The sequence below is a fragment of the Osmia lignaria genome, chromosome 16, assembly GCF_051020975.1.
Source record: "Osmia lignaria lignaria isolate PbOS001 chromosome 16, iyOsmLign1, whole genome shotgun sequence".
NCBI lineage: Eukaryota > Metazoa > Arthropoda > Insecta > Hymenoptera > Megachilidae > Osmia > Osmia lignaria.
In genome coordinates this window covers 477492-495694 of record NC_135047.1, presented here as the reverse complement: position 1 = coordinate 495694, position 18203 = coordinate 477492, and the positions used below count along the sequence as shown (strand labels likewise).

The following is an 18203-nucleotide window of genomic DNA, read 5'->3' as shown; positions in this document are numbered from 1 at the left end:
CGAGGTCGAGCTGCTGGTGCGGCCTCGACGAACAACGGACTTCAGGTTGCCGATCCGAGCCCTAGTACTGAGGAGGCTCACCTCTCTCTTGCCAGCCCGTCAGGTGGTGGCCAAGCCCTGGCCGCATCTTCACGGAATCGACCTAGCGGATCCGTAGTTCGGCGTTCCTTCGAGGGTGGACCTGATACTAGGAGCGGATGTTTGCGGGAGCCTCTTCCTGGACGGCACCCGCACTGGACCAACGGGCACTCCGGTCGCTAAACTCACTCCCTTCGGTTGGGTGCTGATGGGGTCGGCCTCGGGGGACAACCCCCCGCCTAGAGCAACCGTTCGCAGTTTTCACTGTCATACGGAATCGACAAATCAACTACTGCAGCGATTCTGGGAACTGGAAGAGGTACGAGATCCAGCCCCCCTGTCGGCAGAAGAGGAGCGCTGTGAGAGACATTTCCAGGACACAGATCGACAGGACTTAACCGGACGATATTGCGTACGCCTACCTTTCAACAGGGAACCTGCTTCAACGCTAAAGCCATCCAGGTCAACGGCTTTCAAGCTCCTGCTGAGCTGCGAACGTCGATTGGCGTCGAACGACTTCCTGGGTCAGAGGTACGCTGATTTCATGGCAGAATATTCTTCTTTGAACCACATGCAGGCCGTCCCCGAGGCGGAGGCCCAAAGGCCAGCGTATTATCTGCCCCATCACGCCGTGGTCAAACGACACGACCCCTCGGCCAAGTTGCGGGTAGTTTTCAACGCGTCGTGTCGAACTGCATCGGGCTATTCTCTGAACGATTGCCTCTCTGCCGGGCCTAAACTGCAGGCCGACTTATGGATGATTTTGACTCGATGGAGGCTCTTCCGCGTAGTTTTTACCACGGATATAATCAAGATGTTCCGGCAGATTCAGGTTCATCCAGCGGATACGGACTGGCAGAGGATTCTTTGGCGTCCCCACCCTGGCGCCGCGATCCAGGACTATCGACTTACCACAGTTACTTACGGAACGGCCTGTGCACCGTTCTTAGCGTTGCGGGTACTCACTCAACTTGCGGCGGATGAAGGGCATCGCTTCCCCTTAGGAGCCGAGGCGATCCTACGACACAGCTACGTCGATGACATTCTGGCCGGCGCGGACGATTTGGGCAAGGCGCTGGAATTGAAACGCCAAGTCATCGCTATTTTTGAAGCCGCTGGCTTCAGGCTAAGCAAATGGGCTTCCAACTTACCCGACCTCCAGGAGCACCCCTCTTCGGATCCCCGTCTGTTTCAGGAACCGACTGGGGTCAGTACACTAGGGGTCAAGTGGAACCCAACCGACGATACCTTCTCTGTAAAAGTCGCCGGCCCAGTGGACCGTACGAAGAAGGTCACAAAGCGGTCGATACTGTCAGAGGTGGCCAGCCTCTTCGACCCCTTGGGTTGGACGGCTCCGGTTCTAATATTTGCAAAAATACTGATGCAAGATCTTTGGATCCTGGGCGTCGATTGGGACCAGGAACTTCCGACCAGGATCCGAGACTCGTGGTGCACCTTCAGGAGCTCGCTGACTCAACTGGACGTCCTCTCAGTCCCCCGCTGGGTCTCATATTCTGCGGGCTGCAAAGACGGAGTGGAGCTACACGGCTTCTGCGACGCCTCGCAAAGGGCCTACGCCGCCGCGGTCTATCTGCGGGTCAAAACTCAAGGACGGACCTCCATCGGACTGCTGGTGGCCAAGAGCAAAGTAGCCCCGGTGAAGACTGTAAGCATCCCCAGGCTGGAGTTATGCGGCGCCCTACTTCTCGCCAAGCTGCTCGTCCAGGTAAAAGATGGCCTTAACTTACCGGTCTCGGTGACCGCCTGGACCGACTCCACTGTCTCGCTCCACTGGATACGCGGGCATGCGTCTCTTTGGAAGCCATTTGTGGCCCACCATGTATCCAGTGTCCAGTCCCTCATCCCTGCGGAAAACTGGAAGCACATCGGTTCCACAAGCAATCCAGCCGACTTGGCAACGCGGGGTATCTCTCCCCCTGAATTGCTGAACTCTCAGTTGTGGTGGCAAGGACCCTCATGGCTGAAGGACGACCCGGAATCCTGGCCTGCTGGGTGCCTTGGAGAAGACGGACCCGCGAACGAAGAGAGGCGGAAGGTCTTGGTCTGCCTACACATAAATCAAACCTTCGATGAGTTCCTCTCCCGCTTCTCCTCACTAACGCGTCTCCTGCAAGTCCTAGCGCAGTGTTTCAGGTTCGCTCACCTTGCCAGGAAACAGCCCGCCGAATCGGGGTTCATCGGAGCCTCAGAACGCGCCTCGGTCCTTCGAGCAGCTCTGCGGTTATCCCGGTTATTCACCTTGCGGAGGAACTCGAACAACTTACAGGGGGACGTGCGCTGGCGAGGAGTTCTGCTCTTGCCTCATTGAGGCCATTCGTCGATGACCAAGATCTGCTGCGTGTCGGAGGCCGCTTATCTTCGGCCATCCTTCCGTATGACGAAAAGCGTCCCATCATCGTGGCGAAGGCCTGCCCTTTGGCTAAACTTCTAGTCCAGGACGCCCACGCTCGGACACTCCATGGAGGCCCGCAACTGACGACAAGCCTACTCGCCAGACGGTACTGGATTCTCCGTGGAAGGTCCCTAGTTCGAGCCGTCATAAGAAGCTGCGTCCGCTGCGCTCGCTTCAGTGGACGCCCCGCTTCTCAGCTAATGGGTCAATTGCCCTTGGACCGCACTGCGCCTCAACGACCCTTCCTCGTCACCGGTGTGGACTACGCAGGGCCCATTATGCTTCGCACATCACCAGGACGCGAGCATAAATCATACAAGGGATACATATCTCTCTTTGTCTGTCTTACCACGCGGACCATCCACCTGGAGATCGTCTCCGATTTAACCTCTGCCTCCTTCTTAGCGGCCTTCCGAAGATTCGTTGGACGGCGAGGGCGTTGCGCCTCCATGTACAGCGACAACACAACGGTCTTCCACGGGGCTGAACGGGAGCTCACTCGTATGTTTACAAGCGCCTCCGTCTTCTACAAGGAGACTGCAGCAGTTCTGGCGAAAGACGGGACTACTTGGCACTTCATCCCGCCGTATGCCCCGCACTTCGGCGGACTGTGGGAAGCCGGAGTTAAATCCGTGAAGCATCATTTACGCAGGGTCATTGGAAACTCGAAACTCACCTTCGAGGAAATGTCCACGCTGCTTTGCCAAATTGAGGCGTGCCTAAACTCGAGGCCTCTTTATGCACTTTCCGAGGATCCCTCGGACCTCTCAGCACTTACACCGGGGCACTTCTTGATCGGGGAACCGACCTGCATCACTCCGGAACCCGATCCACCACTCACTACTTCTTCCTCACTTACGCGTTGGCGACAAATTAATACCATGCGCTCTCAGTTTTGGAACAGGTGGAGATCTGAGTATTTGCAGCACCTCCAGCAGTTATCCAAGTGGAGACACCAAAAGGAGAACCTGAAGGTCGGCGCACTCGTGCTTCTTCGCGACGACCTGCAGCCGCCGGCAAAATGGCTAATGGGCCGCGTCACAGCCCTACACCCCGGACCAGACGGACGCGTTCGGGTGGTGGCCTTAAAAACAGCCAGCGGCACTACAACACGACCGATTGTGAAAATCTGCCCGCTGCCGGTGGACCAGAACGACGCTTCTTGACCACGTGAAAATGCTGCGCTACGCTCAACACTACCAACTTCACGGCGGGCGGCCCCCACCATGCCAGCCTCGGAAATCTTCCATACCTTCACCTTTAATAAACGGCAGAACAATCTGTAATCTAACATACGTTCTGTCGCTATTCATTTTTTGTTTTCTTTTCTCCACGCCACTTGGCCAATTGTAATCCTAATTTTCTTGTACTTTCTTTACATATTTACAGGCTATGTTTGCGTCACTTACCTGCGTGGTTGGTGCGGAGCGGTGTTCGATTCTCCGTTGCACGAAGAAGGCGGGCGGTATGTTCGAGCGAACGATCTAGAACTCTCGCGAACGCAGAATCTTCGCGCATTCTGCTCTTAAAGGCGCTCCGAACGTTCTGGACTCCTTTGGTTTCCAGACCTTTCGGGGACCGCTAGTATATTTACCGCGGCGACAAACCGCTTGTATTCATTACCAGCTGATCACTACGCAAGCAACAACATCGCCTCGTCTCTGTCTAACGAACATCGAGCTTCGTTCCGCTACAGTCTAAGCGCCGTACCGACGCTTCGGCACAGACTCGTAAGGGGGTAGACACGGGTAATGCAGCGAGGTGACATTACCGGCAAAAATGGGCCTATTAATGGGTTTACGGGAATCGGTTATTTGTCCTTATATGAGAACACTTAGGGCTGAGTGAGGGCTCATTCGAAAGAGGAAGGTCCAATGCAGGGGGCTCAACCGATGGTTTAACGAGATTGTGTTAATATCTAATAATATGAGTGTCCAAAGTAGAGGAAAAATCGAGAAAATACGCCCGTTGAATCCAAGTACATTTTAGGTAACTATAGGAGTTTTGTGACTAAAAATAATTTTTAACAAAAAACAAATCCGACTTCGAAATGCACTAAAAAGTGTCAAATAATTTCTATTTCATTTATACCAATATTCCATAGCTATTAATAATATCTACTTAATCGTTAAATAGGATACCAAATACATTTCAAAGTTTTCGGAGGCGGCGCAAAATTAAAAACTTTTCCTCTAGTAAGAAGATCCTAACTCGGACGTCGGCAACCTATGATAAATCACCCATTTGATAATTTCAAGTAAATAATATTCAACGGGAATCAACAAACCCATTGCGAATTAACTATACTGCAGTTCACGAGTGACCGCACTTAACTCGCGCAGCTAGTGACCTACTGTGGTCTAGGGAGATTTTTAATAGTGCGTGTGATTCCCCTTTACAGCTTGCTTCTTACTTTGCGTTCACATCATTTTTTTCTTGCGACAAATAATAGGAATTTCATTGTATCGTGAAACTTTACAATATCATCACCGGTTATCAATTATCGTATGTCATATATTTCTGCCCGCCATTTATATGGTCGCAAAGTATAATAAGAAGCAAGCTGTAGAGGGGAATAACACACGTTATTAAAAATCTCTCTAGACCTAGTGAGCGGCGCGAGTTAAGTATGGTCTCTTGTGAACTGCTGTATAGTGCATGTACATCAGGAGGGCTGCTAATTCCTCATACAATCGTTACAATTACAAATGTTTTCAGCCGGACCTATAATTTTTCTCTTACGACTTATTAATTACCAAGTTTGCCATACCGCAATCAAGTCGTTATTGGCAGCATCGTTTGTTCGGGTATTTTTAATTTTGCGCCGCCTCCGAAAACTTTGAAATGTATTTGGTATCCTATTTAACGATTAAGTAGATATTATTAATAGCTATGGAATATTGGTATAAATGAAATAGAAATTATTTGACACTCTTTAGTGCATTTCGAAGTCGGATTTGTTTTTTGTTAAAAATTATTTTATTTCACACTTTTTAGTGGAACCTGTAGTATTTTTAGGATAGTGTAGTATTTTTAGTAGGTGATTTTGGGTTTCTGTTACTTAGCTAATAACCATAAACCTAAAAAATATTGACCAAATTTAAATGGTTAATAAACAACAAATTTCATAAATTTTTGCAAGTGGGGTCATCGCGGATACACAGAGTGTCACGCGACTACCTCTACAGCCGAAGAGGGATGATTGCTAAGGTGATTCTAAACAACTTTTTCCTTTTCCAAAATGTTGGTTAAGGCTTGTTTTTCTAGTTATTAACAAAAAACACCGACCAATCCGAGCGCGTACAGCGCGCGGGCTTAGGGACTGCAATGTCGGCTATGAAAACCGAGCCTGACGTAGGTCGCAAACGAACGGCTCGGCACCCCGTTGGCATAGCACAATAAAAAAATTGGACGGGTAGAACATTTTTAGTCGTTGTTTAAAATGAATACGAAACCTAATCTCTTGTCGCCTATCATAATGTAAAAAATGAAATTCTAAGCATTCTAAACAACAAATGAAAATGATTGAAATGGAATAATTAATAAACGTTTGAATTGGAAGCCACCTCCGTTGATGATGAAAAATTTGAAAACAATATAAATGAAACTTTCGCATTCGTTCGTAAATTAACCTACTACGCTGAAAGCAGATTATTGTCACTGGGAATCGAGGAAACACGTTCGGTAGAACAGCAGTTTTCATGATCGGACCAGTGAACTTCCCTCATTTATTGCACTTAGGTGTGAATAATAGGCGAGGTGTTTGCTCATCGAATGTCCAGAATCGACCAAGTGATCTAGTGGGAATTATTTGCTTTCAGCGTAGCAAGTTTATTTAGAAACGAATGGGTAAGTTTCATTTAACTTGTTTTAAAATTTTGCATCATTAGTGTAGCCTTCAATTCAAACGTTTATTAATTATACCACTTCAAACATTTTTATTTGTTGTTTAAAATCCTTAGAATTTCCTTTTTTACATTATGACAGGCAATAAGAGATTAGGTTCCATATTCATTCTAAACAGCGACTAAAAATGTTCTACCAGTTCAGTTTTTTTATTGTGCTATGCCAACGGGGTGCCAAGCCGTTCGTCCGCGACCAACGTCAGGCCCGGTTTTCGTACCCGACACTGCAGTCCCTGGAACTGCGCTCTATCCGCGCTCGGATTGGTCGGTGTTTTTTGTTATTAACTCGCAAACCAAGTCTTAACTAACAATTTGGCAAAGAAAAAAGTTGTTTAGAATCCCCTTAGCAATCATCCCTCTACGGCTGTCGAGGTAGTCGCCTGACACCCTGTAATTCCTACCAAATATGAAAGGTTTCATCGCGAACGATACATTTCTTGCAGAGTAACATGAAGGCGTAGATTTTTTGCTATAACAGTAGTTATTAACAAATTCAATAAATTTTTGCAAGTGATATCATCGCGGATATACCTCCTACTAAATGTGAAAGGTTTCATCGCAATCGCTACATTCCCCGCAGCATAAACGCCAGAAGACGTAAATGAAGTATTACGTTTTTTGCAACATAAGTCGTTAGGAATGAAAAAATACAAACATTTTTTTGCGAGACCAATCGGGAAATATACTCTACAAGATGCAAAGTTTTTGGTTCCGATTGGTCCATCCGTCTATGAGTAATCGACGAACGTACGTCGCACAGTGGTCGATTTGTTTCATTTTGCGGTCAAAAATCGATATTACTTAAAGTTTAAAAAAAAATTACCAGATAATAGTTTTAATCGTCATTTATATCCTCACTTAAGAGGGGAATTGGACATCTTCGTTGATTACAGCTGTTTTTTTTATCGGCAATCCAATAAAATTTGTGATAACTGGATCTGATGTTACACACAGCATATGAAATAGATCTTCTATATTGGCCTTTCTGGAAAATTTTCGAGTATTATGTTCTCGAAACCTTTTACAGTCTTTGTGTCGAGATTCAAGTGCTTCTTCTGACAATTGTCCAATTGGAACTATAAATGATTTTATAATTTCTGCACCGTGAATAAGTACCTTGTGTACTGTCTGAGGCATGTAGTACCAGTTGTAATGGTATACATATAATTGTGCTGTTTCGAATGCATACTTCCCAAATTGCTCTGCATTTACGCTATAACCACTTGATATTGTATTTAATATAACTGAAAATCTATAAATTAAATCTTCATTTACACCAGTAATTTCTGAGGCCAATTTAGTTTGGGAAAAGAACTTCCTTGATGTATTCCCATCATTTGTTGTTCCGTATCCGGGTTTCGGAACATCAACGAGAAGACCCATTTTTGCTCTAAGTTTTTCTTGTATATTTCTTTTTCTTATGGTGACTTGCTCTTTCGTTTCTCCTTTACTTACTCGCCAAATCTTGCAATCCAGTCTGTATGCAATATGCAACACGCATTCAAAAAACTGTAAGCTTGATATACCGTATTCCAAATTTTGTAGTGACTGCTGTTCTTGATGCTTTTCTAAATTATTCATTTCGGATGGTTTTGAACCACAAATGTAACAATTGGACGAAGGGCTTCCTGTTACGTAACTACAAACCTTATTATCTATCATAGTAAATTTAAAATCGTTTTGTACTTTCAGTGATTTACCATTATATGAAACTATGGTTGGCGATAAATCTTTTATTTGGTCTTTAATTTTATTAACTTCTGCACGAACTAGATCACCAGATTCTTTTTCAAAAAGTAATTTTATGGACCGACAATACCTCGTTGATGATGCCCTTGGATTTTGCCAAAAAACATTTTCTTTATTTGAAGATAATATTTGCAAAGGAACTAAAGAAATAGCAAACAAAAAAGAATCGTCACTATTAGAATCTTCAAACACTTGTTTATAATTTTTTTGTCCTGCAGATCCATCACAACCCCATTTAAAAATAATTAAAAGTTCCGATTCATTTTCTATATTTTTAAAAGTGTTCGATTGAGCAATAAACAAACGGTTAACTGTATGTTCAACAAGACTCTGTAAATTTACTTCTGCAAAAGTTTCACTAACAATTATTTCCTCCGGATAGCAACGTTTTTTTGCACTAATAATATAATCGTAGCACGGATAGATGTTCGCATTGTGGTTCTTAGTTTCTGTATGCATTGAAATGTATTGAAATTTAGTCATCTTATTTTGCACATAAGATGCTAAGGCTTCATCCGGCGTTAACTTTATAATAGCACCACTGCAATTTTGTGTATCTGACTGCTGCAAAGGAGACATCGATAATGATTTTATTAATTTATAGTCATTATATCGCCCTTCTGAGCGAAGAGATTTTTCCAATGCATGGCATAGTTCACTTGAACTATACCCTGAAAGAGATTCAAGTCTTCGTCGCTTCGTTCTTTCACTAGCAATAGTGTTATCTACTTTTGGTCTTCCTCTTTTTATAATAGTGGCAGAAGTGCTAGAAGATGGTTGATTGGTAATTGTATTTAAAATATTACTGAAGTCGATAGAGTCTTCGAGCCATTCTGCATTTGTTGATAAAAATGTCCGTAATGTTCGATGTGAGGTTCGCCATTTATCTTTAAACGCTTTGCATATACTATCTACTTTAGATTTTATTAAGCTATCGTATTGTTCGTTTCGTTCTGTATTAAGTTTCTCTAACACAAACTGAAGAATGAAATTACACTTTTCCTTATCTTCAGTATTCCTCCAAAGATTAAAAAGTTCCTTCTCTTTTAAATTAGCCATTTCGGTCACTGAAAGTTGATACCAACACTTCCTGCAATTTGCCTAAGTTATGTACACAACACTAGTCCTCGGCACAATTTGATTTTAAAATTCACTTACAACTATTTAAAAATGTCAAACAAAACTACTTTATTATATAATAACAAAACCACTACACTATACAAGCACTATGATTATAAATTAACTACTAAAATAAATTACAACCTTAACTGCTATTATGGTTAATAATAATTAAAAATAAGATATAAATATTTGGTTTTTTTTTGATTTTCTGAAACCGCTTCTTATACTGACTGTCAGGAGAACTGCCTGTTCAGAACTACAGAACAATGTAATGTAAGAAACATAATAAACATAAGAAGGTTTGGCCTGTATTTGTTATTCGCTCTGCTGTGCTGGTTCATCGGCTGATGCAGTCGCGCGTGGTTTAGCTGACGATCTAAAAACAATTCGAACTGTTCTGATCCTCCTAGCTTTTTTAATCTAATTTATTACATTATACTATATGGAAACATATTGATTGGTAGGTTATTGTATTTGGTTCAATAAATGTTATCATTCTATTAAAAAGATTTTGCTGTTTCGCTTAATAAAATTAACTTCAATTCGATATGTCCTTTGTTATCACACTTAGAGAAAAGTTATTTATTGCAGTTGACACCATTTTAGGTGCCAAAACACATTTGTACAAACATTTCGTTGGTAGTTATGTTTTCTTCTAAGATTTGCGACGATTTCTAAGGAAAAGATACTCCTTTGACACTGTCTGGATCGATTTATTTTAAAAGCGGCAAAAAGCGGCAGCTAATTTCTTATTTTGCAATTGTAGTAACAAGTTTTGAATAAAATGCAGCGCGAGAAATTTTCTCCAAACACCTCCGGAAAAAGTTATGCAGTAAATAGTGAGATAAGGGATATCTTATTAACGGAAAACTTTATAGGTATACCTTTGTCGTTGTTACAATCCTTTAAAGCTATATTTTTAGCATTTCAAATCGTTTTAGACGCATAGGATTTAACAAAAGGGGAAAACAAAAAACAATATTTGATAAAATTTTAATTACGTATATTTTCTCCATTGTTAATAACTTTTTACCCCAAAAAACTTATGTCTAATAAGTAGAAAATACCTGTAAATCAAATCATGAAAAAAAAATTTCAGTTAGACGCATGTTCATTTTTCCATTTTTGGCCGATTTTTAATTAAAGTCGACCACTGTGCGTCGCACGTACATGACATAGTACGTTTTTTTGCAATAAAAAGCGTTCGGAATAAAAAAATGCAAAATGTTTTTTTAACGGGACCAATCGGGAGACATACTCTACCAGATGCAAAAGGTTTCGTTCCGATTGGTCCATCCGTCTCGGCGTAATCGGTGAACATACATAAAAAAAACAAAAAAAAAAAAAAAAAAAAAAACATACACATCAAATTGAGTATCCTCCTCCTTTTCGAAGTCGGATAAAAAGTTAAAAGAGGGCCGTACTGTGGTTGATGATTTGCCTCGTTCCGGTCGTCCATCTGCCGCTGTGACTGACGAAAACATTGAAAAAGTTAAGAGAATTGTGCTCAAAAATCGTCGTGTGAGCATCCAAAAGATAGGAGCCGATATTGGTGTCTCGTTAGGATCGGTACAGAGCGTTATGCACGATATTTTGGGCATGAGAAGGGTTGAAGCAATGCACCGGCTCACACATCCCATCTTGTACTCGACTATTTGACTAAAAACAACATTAATATCATTCCGCAAGCTCCGTATTCACCTGACATGGCTCCGTGTGACTTCTTCCTATTCCCACGACTCAAGTTACCACTTCGCGGAAAGCGTTTTCAAACGGAGGGAACTGAAGGCGATTCCAAAATCGGCCTATGAAAAGTGTTTCGAGGATTGGAAGAAGCGTTGGAATATGTGTATTGCTTGCGATGGAGATTACTTTGAAGGGAATAAAATAAATATCGATGAATAATTGTATCGTTTTCGTTTTATTGACAAATTCCCGGTACTTTTTGAACATAAGGTAAGCTAAAAGTCCTCGGGCTTTCTGAAGGAGCAATCAAATGGCTCGGGTCCTATCTATCAAGTAGAATGCAGGCGGACAGAAATCATGATGGCACTTTCTCTAGTTGGATTCATACAACTGCTGGTGTCCCCCAAGAATCAATTCTTGGGCCCTTACTATTTTCTCTCTTCATCAACGATATAGGAAGTGTCATCAAAAACTCGCGTCGTCTTCTCTATGCCGATGATCTCCAGATTTGTAGATGTTGTGCCTACGACGATCTAGCTGACTGTCTTAACAAAATCAATGAAGATATCGCCCGCATTCGTAATTGGGCCTCTCTGACGAGGGGAACTACCCAAGTGTTACGCTCACTTATTAATGAAACTTTGCCACCTTGTAGAGCTCGTCGCCCTGAACACGTCTATACCCCCTTTCGGGGGCAGACGGCTAATTGTTTAAAAGATATTAACAATTAAAGTTAGTTACTGCTTACATTGAGAAGCATGACAAACTAACACATGTAAATGCTTAGCTCCGCGGTAAAACGCTTGACTCACAATCTAACTGTCCACGGTTCTAGTCCACGGTTCCCAACTTTTTTTTCTTTTCTCTTTTTTCTTTTTAATGATAATTTGTCTCTTTTTGAATAACTATTACAACTGTGCTATAATCATTGCATTTATTAATAGGTAATTAATTTTCATAGAATTTAAGTTATCTTTTCTATCCAATACGTACATTAACACCCTTACCGCATTCAAAATTTACACGCGTTTATAGTATAGACTCGTTATAAGCAAAACGCTCGGGACCGGACTTTTGCTTATAACGTATAGTTCCACCATTGTTTGATATTTGCCGACTGCTTCGAACGTAGAAAAGGACAGCGAGTGATTAACAAGAAAAAATCCGACTTCGAAATGCACTAAAAAGTGTCAAATAATTTCTATTTCATTTATACCAGTATTCCACAGCTATTAATAGGATACTAAATACATTTCAACATTTTCGGAGGCGGCGCAAAATTAAAAACTTTTCTTCCACTAGGAAGATCCTAGTTCAGGCGTCGGCAACCTGCGACAAATGACCCATTTGATATTTTCAAGTAAACAATATTCAACGGGAATCAACATACCCATTGCGGATTAACTATACTGCAGTTCACGAGAGACCATACTTAACTCGCGCGGGTTACTAGGTCTAGGGACATTTTTAATAACGTGTGTGATTCCCCTATACAGCTTGCTTCTTACTTGACAGTCATATAATTTTTTTCTTTGAAAAATAATAGGAATTACTGTACATCTTATGATCAACGTGAAATGTTATCACGTGAATATGTTTAGAGTGATGTGGCGACACTGCCATGGGAATATTTATCGATAGTCTATTGTATCGATATGTCTTGAATGTTCTTCGAGGACCTTTGTATCGATGGTCATAAATTAAGAGCGAAATTTGAACATCGTCTGTGCGTACGTTTATATAAATAGACAAAGAGTAAATTGTAAACCCCTCGACGTGGGTGATCGAGCTGAGAGAAGGCCGGAAATCCAGAGAATGGAATAGTTTCACTTCGAAAGTTCTTAAAAGACTAATTTATGATAGACCATAGCCAATTCGTTGTTTTCGACCAAGTCACAAACGGTCCTTAAAAGCTACGAAGTCTTTTTCGATATCCTGTCTATTCATGCACTTTGAGAGGGTCGTAAATTTCCTCGAGAGTTGCTTTGGCAAGTACAAGGTCTTGTCGTTTCCTAATTTCTCTGGGTCCCACGCTTTCTCGTAGCACATGTGCGCTGCAACGTTCTAGCGTCTTAACGGAGCGCCTCCACTTCCACGCGCCTGAGGGTGAACCACGGCCAGGAGAAGAGGCCCACACGAGGCGGGGTGGACTCCTCCACCATTGGACGAGGGATGATCCTGAGGGTGGATCCAGGATCCACGTAGGAAGGGGCATCGACGGACAACGCGCGAAGATCTCCTCCGCCAAGCGCAGAATCGTTAGAATGATTTTGTCACTCGTTACGGACAAGTTGTTCTCGCACAGCAATCTCTAAAGCAACTTCTTGTTAACACGAAGTAAAAGATCTGCTTTAAATTGAACTTGAAATATTAAAGTACAGGAAACGAAATAATACTTTATTATTTTCATATCCGCGCCTTGAGAGCGGAGCGCCTCCGCGCTCCACGGTGTGTCACACCTGCACATAAAATCCCCAAAATATCCCTATCTTCCGCGACGGACACGCAACACGTGTATCTTTACCATGTCATCATCGCTTATCAGTTATCGTACGTCATATATTTCTGTCCACTATTTATATGATTGGAAAGTAAGAAGCAAGCTGTAGAGGAGAGTCACACACATTATTAAAAATCTCCCTAGATCTAGTGAACTGCGCGAATTAAGTATGGTCTCTCGTGAAATGCAGTATACATTGTTGGGTTAAATATATAATATATTTATTGAAATACACCACCGCGTGCTTACAAAGTCTCTAGCGTCTACCGATCTCTCTGGCGTCGTTACCGGCACGTTAATCCTACTACTTCAGGTGGCGCCTCAAGCGCTGCCAACCTAATTCTAGGGACTCTAGACGGTCGCCACACCACCCCCTTCCCAGTAACGAAGGTGAAAGGAGTGTTACATTGCACATTCATACAATAATGCTTAAATACTAACATTACAAAATATAATGATGCACAAGAAAGGTTTATAATATCTAACATAAAAAAATCTACGTATAAACATATAAAAGAAAAGGAAAAATTAACCTCTATATAATATAAAATAAAATGAACGCAGTCGCTATTTAAATTATAAATCTCATGCGGCGTTTTGATTTTGGCGTGGTCTTTGGTATAGTTTTCGATACAGTCTTTGATACAGGTTCTACAGTCTCGATATCCTGCTGGATAAAAGCCGGCTTAATCCTGTCTACTGCCACTTTAATATCTTTTCCTGCAATTCTTAAGGTAAATTGCTTGGCCCCTCTATCACGAACTTCGTACGGGCCTGCATACGGTGCCTGAAGCGGTCTTTTGACACCGCCTTGCCGCAGGAAAACGTGAGTGGCTGACTGCAAATCTTTGAAAACAAAGATTCCTCTTCTTCCATGTCGCGCAGGTTCACATGGCCGGACTTGCTCCATTTTCTTCCTCAGCTGGTGCGCGAACTGTGAGATGTCTACCTCTGACCCTCGCACCAGGAACTCCCCAGAAAGTCGGATAGACTCCCCGTAGACCAACTCAGCCGACGTCGCCTGGATGTCTTCTTTGAAGGCTGAACGAATTCCTAGCAAGACTAACGGCAAGGTTTCCGTCCAGCGTTCCTGCCCTTGACACTTGATGGCTGCTTTCAACTGCCTATGCAGCCGCTCTACCATCCCATTCGCTTCTGGATGGTACGCCACCGCCCTCAGATGCTTGATTCCCAGGAGGCGTGTGAAGGCTCCGAAAAGGCAGGATTCGAATTGCTTGCCCTGGTCTGTAGTTATCCTGAGCGGTACTCCAAATCTAGCAATCCAACCATTGAGGAGTGCTCTTGCCACCGTCTCCGCAGCAATGTCCGGCAATGGGATCACTTCCGGCCATCGGGTAAATCTATCGACACACGTCAAACAATAAGTATACCCACCAGACTGCGGCAGTGGTCCAACCAGGTCAATGTGCAAATGCTCGAAGCGTTTTGAGGGCAACGGAAATTCGCCTAGTGGTGTCTTCACGTGTCTGCTGATTTTTGACACGCAACGCAGTGCTTGGCCCATTCCTTTGTATCCTTTTTAATTCCAGGCCACACGAATCTCTCTGTCATTAGCCGCTGAGTTGCTCTTGCTCCTGGATGACTTAGGTTATGAATGGCATCGAAAGCTGCCCTTCTGAACCCGGGAGGCAGAAATGGTCTTGCCCTCCCGGTGGAAATGTCGCAATATACCTCGGCCCGCACATCCGGGAGAAAAACTCTCTTGATGTGCAGGCCACTATCAGCTCGTAACTGCCGCAGCTCAGCGTCGTCTTCTTGACGTTCCTTCAGGATTGTATAATCAATAGCTGCCGTTACTTCCGCTACCCTTGATAACGCATCAGCAACGACATTGTCCTTCCCTGAAATGTGCTGAATGTCCGTGGTAAATTGAGAAATATATGAGAGATACCTAAATTGTATAGGCGTGCACTTTTCCAACTTTTGTACAAACGCGTATACAAGGGGTTTATGGTCGGTAAAAATTACAAAATGCCGACTCTCAATTATGTGATTAAAATGCCTAACTGCCTGATACATCGCCAATAGCTCGCGATCGTAGGCACTATATTGTGTCTGTGCTCTATTGAATTTCTTCCCGAAGAAAGCGAGTGGCTGCCATTTCCTGTTTGTCCTCTGCTGGAGTGAAGCGCCGGCTGCGACGTTGGAAGCGTCGACAAAGACGGCCATCTCTGCTCCAGGAACCGGGTATGCCAAAGTTGCTGCGTTGGCCAGAACTTTCTTCGTTCCTTCGAAGGCTTGAGTTGCCATAGGTGACCATGTAATTTCATTCTTCTTGTCACCAGGGCACTTAATCAATTCCTCCAGAGGTGCCAGCACATTCGCTATTCCACGGAGAAATCTTCTATAAAAATTTATTATGCCTAGGTAACGTCTCAAATCGCCAATTATCTTAGGCTGCCGTATCTCCCTTATGGCTGCAGTTCTTTCCGGCGGCGGTGTGATCCCCTGATCACTGACGGCGTAGCCCAAAAAGGTCACCTTCTTCCGGAAAAATATGCTCTTCTCCAGGTTGATTACGACACCGTACTCTTTCAATCTTGCAAACAGCTGCCGCAGATGTTGCCGATGTTGCTCTTCGTTCTGTGATGCCACCAACACATCGTCAATATACACAAAACAAAAGTCCAAACCCCTCACCACCTCGTCCATAAACCTTTGAAAAGTCTGGGCCGCGTTCCTAAGGCCGAAGGTCATATATAAAAACTCGTACAGACCAAACGGAGTAATTATAGCTGTCTTTGGTATGTCCTCTTCGGCAACAGGAATCTGGTGATATGCTTTGACAAGGTCTATGGTTGAAAATATCGTCTTATTGAAAAGGTTATGAGAAAAATCTTCGAGATGCGGAACTGGGTATCTATCAGGAATTGTGACGTTATTGAGAGCTCTATAATCACCGCATGGTCTCCATTCCTTATTCTTCTTTTGGACGAGGTGGAGTGGCGATGCCCAACAGCTCTTCGACGGCCTGATTATTCCTCTACTCAACATCTGCTCAAATCCCTTTTTCGCTGCCGCCAGGCGGTCAGGTGCCAGCCTTCGAGATGGTTTTGTAGGTTTAATGTTGCAAATTCTATATTTTTGTGTATGGATAAAATAGCAGTGTCGTCCGCGAATGTAAATAATTGGGTGTAAGGAGAGGTTGGCATGTCCGCCGGTTATATGGAATATAATATAGGTCCCAACACACTTCCCTGCGGTACGCCAGCATGGATCTCCTTTAGGGTGGATGTTACGCTTTTCAGCCGGACATAGAAATACCTATTTGAGAGATAAGAGGTAATAATTAAAAATAAGTTGTTCGATAACGTTGCTTTTAATTTATTTAAAAGTTCCTCGTGCCAAACTTTGTCGAAACCTTTTTCCACGTCCAGGAAAGCTGCGGTACAATATTTACCTTCCTCCATAGAACCGATTATACTATTTACCATTCTGTGAATTTGTTCGATTGTATTGTGATTTCTTCTGAACCCGAATTGATAGTCTGGAATCAATCTTTTGTCATTGATTTCTTTCATTATTCTGTTGTGAATAGTTTTCTCTATTACTTTGGAGATTATCGGAAGGAGTGATATGGATCTGTGGGAGGATAGCATTTTTGGGTCTTTACCAGGTTTTTGCAGTGGTATAATTTCTGCATATTTCCAGATTTGTAGGAAATATCCCAATCTGAAGATGGCATTAGTCAAGATTGTTATATATCTTAGTGCTTTAGCTGGCAGTTCCAGACAAATGACAATCAAATAGTGACATGCGCAGAAACGACATTACTTTCCGGTCCCCCTAATATTTCTTTATACAAAACAGTGCTCTCGTGCGTTTTTCTCACACCTTGTTCACATCCATATCCTGGTCTAACAATAATAATAAGTTTAATGTCAACGAACCGTGGGTATTATATAAAATGTCTGGGCCATTTGTGAAATACCTGTCCATTTTATATACATTCCCGCAAAAAATTTGTAATCTACACAATGTCCGGTCATTTTACAAAATGCCCACGTTGAATAAGAGATATTTCTACGATGATCCCACTTGCAAACATTTATGGTATTCGTTATTGTTAATAACTATTGTTGTTGTAATTATCCAATAAGAACGGTAAATCACCTTACGGCATCCTACAAATACTGCTCGTTCCATTAAAAAGTGTGAAATAAAATAATTTTTAACAAAAAAAATCCGACTTCGAAATGCACTAAAAAGTGTAAAATAATTTATATTTCATTTATACCAGTATTCCACAGCTATTAATAAAATCTTCTTAATCGTTAAATAGGATACTAACTAATTTCAACATTTTCGGAGGCGGCGCAAAATTAAAAATACCCGAATATACGATTCTGCCAATAACGATTTGATTGCGGTATGGCAAACTTGGTAATTAATAAGTCGTAAGAAAACAAATTCGAAACGTTATAGATACGGCAGAAAACATTTGTAATTGTAACGATTGTATCAGAAGTTGGTAGCACTTCTGATGTATGTATGTATGGACATGTTGTGGCGACCGTCTAGAGTCCCTAGAATTAGGTTGGCAGCGCTCGAGGCGCCACCTGAAGTAGTAGGATTAACGTGCCGGTAACGACGCTAGAGAGATCGGTAGACGCTAGAGACTTTGTAAGCACGCGGTGGTGTATTTCAATAAATATATTATATATTTAATCCAACAATTGCTGACCCCGACGTGATCGGTGAAGAAAAAAATAAAAAAGAAAAGAAAAAG

At 42.8% G+C, this 18203-nt stretch overlaps 2 protein-coding genes across 2 annotated transcripts; both read left to right on the top strand.

Moving 5' to 3' along the window:
* Window positions 1–286: 286 nt before the first annotated feature.
* On the top strand, window positions 287–2407 carry LOC143306156 (uncharacterized). The gene has a single exon (XM_076692941.1). It carries the CDS (start codon window positions 287–289, stop codon window positions 2405–2407), a length of 2121 nt encoding a protein of 706 aa, XP_076549056.1.
* Window positions 2408–2691: 284 nt separating this feature from the next.
* Window positions 2692–3657, top strand: LOC143306155 (uncharacterized). Its single transcript, XM_076692940.1, has one exon. The coding sequence runs from the start codon at window positions 2692–2694 to the stop codon at window positions 3655–3657; it is 966 nt and encodes a 321-aa protein (XP_076549055.1).
* Window positions 3658–18203: the final 14546 nt, after the last annotated feature.

What these genes read in the sequence shown, in the direction of transcription:
- LOC143306156 (XM_076692941.1), top strand. Translation starts at nt 287, where the DNA reads ATGGGGTCGGCCTCGGGGGACAACCCCCCGCCTAGAGCAACCGTTCGC.
- LOC143306155 (XM_076692940.1), top strand. Translation starts at nt 2,692, where the DNA reads ATGGGTCAATTGCCCTTGGACCGCACTGCGCCTCAACGACCCTTCCTC.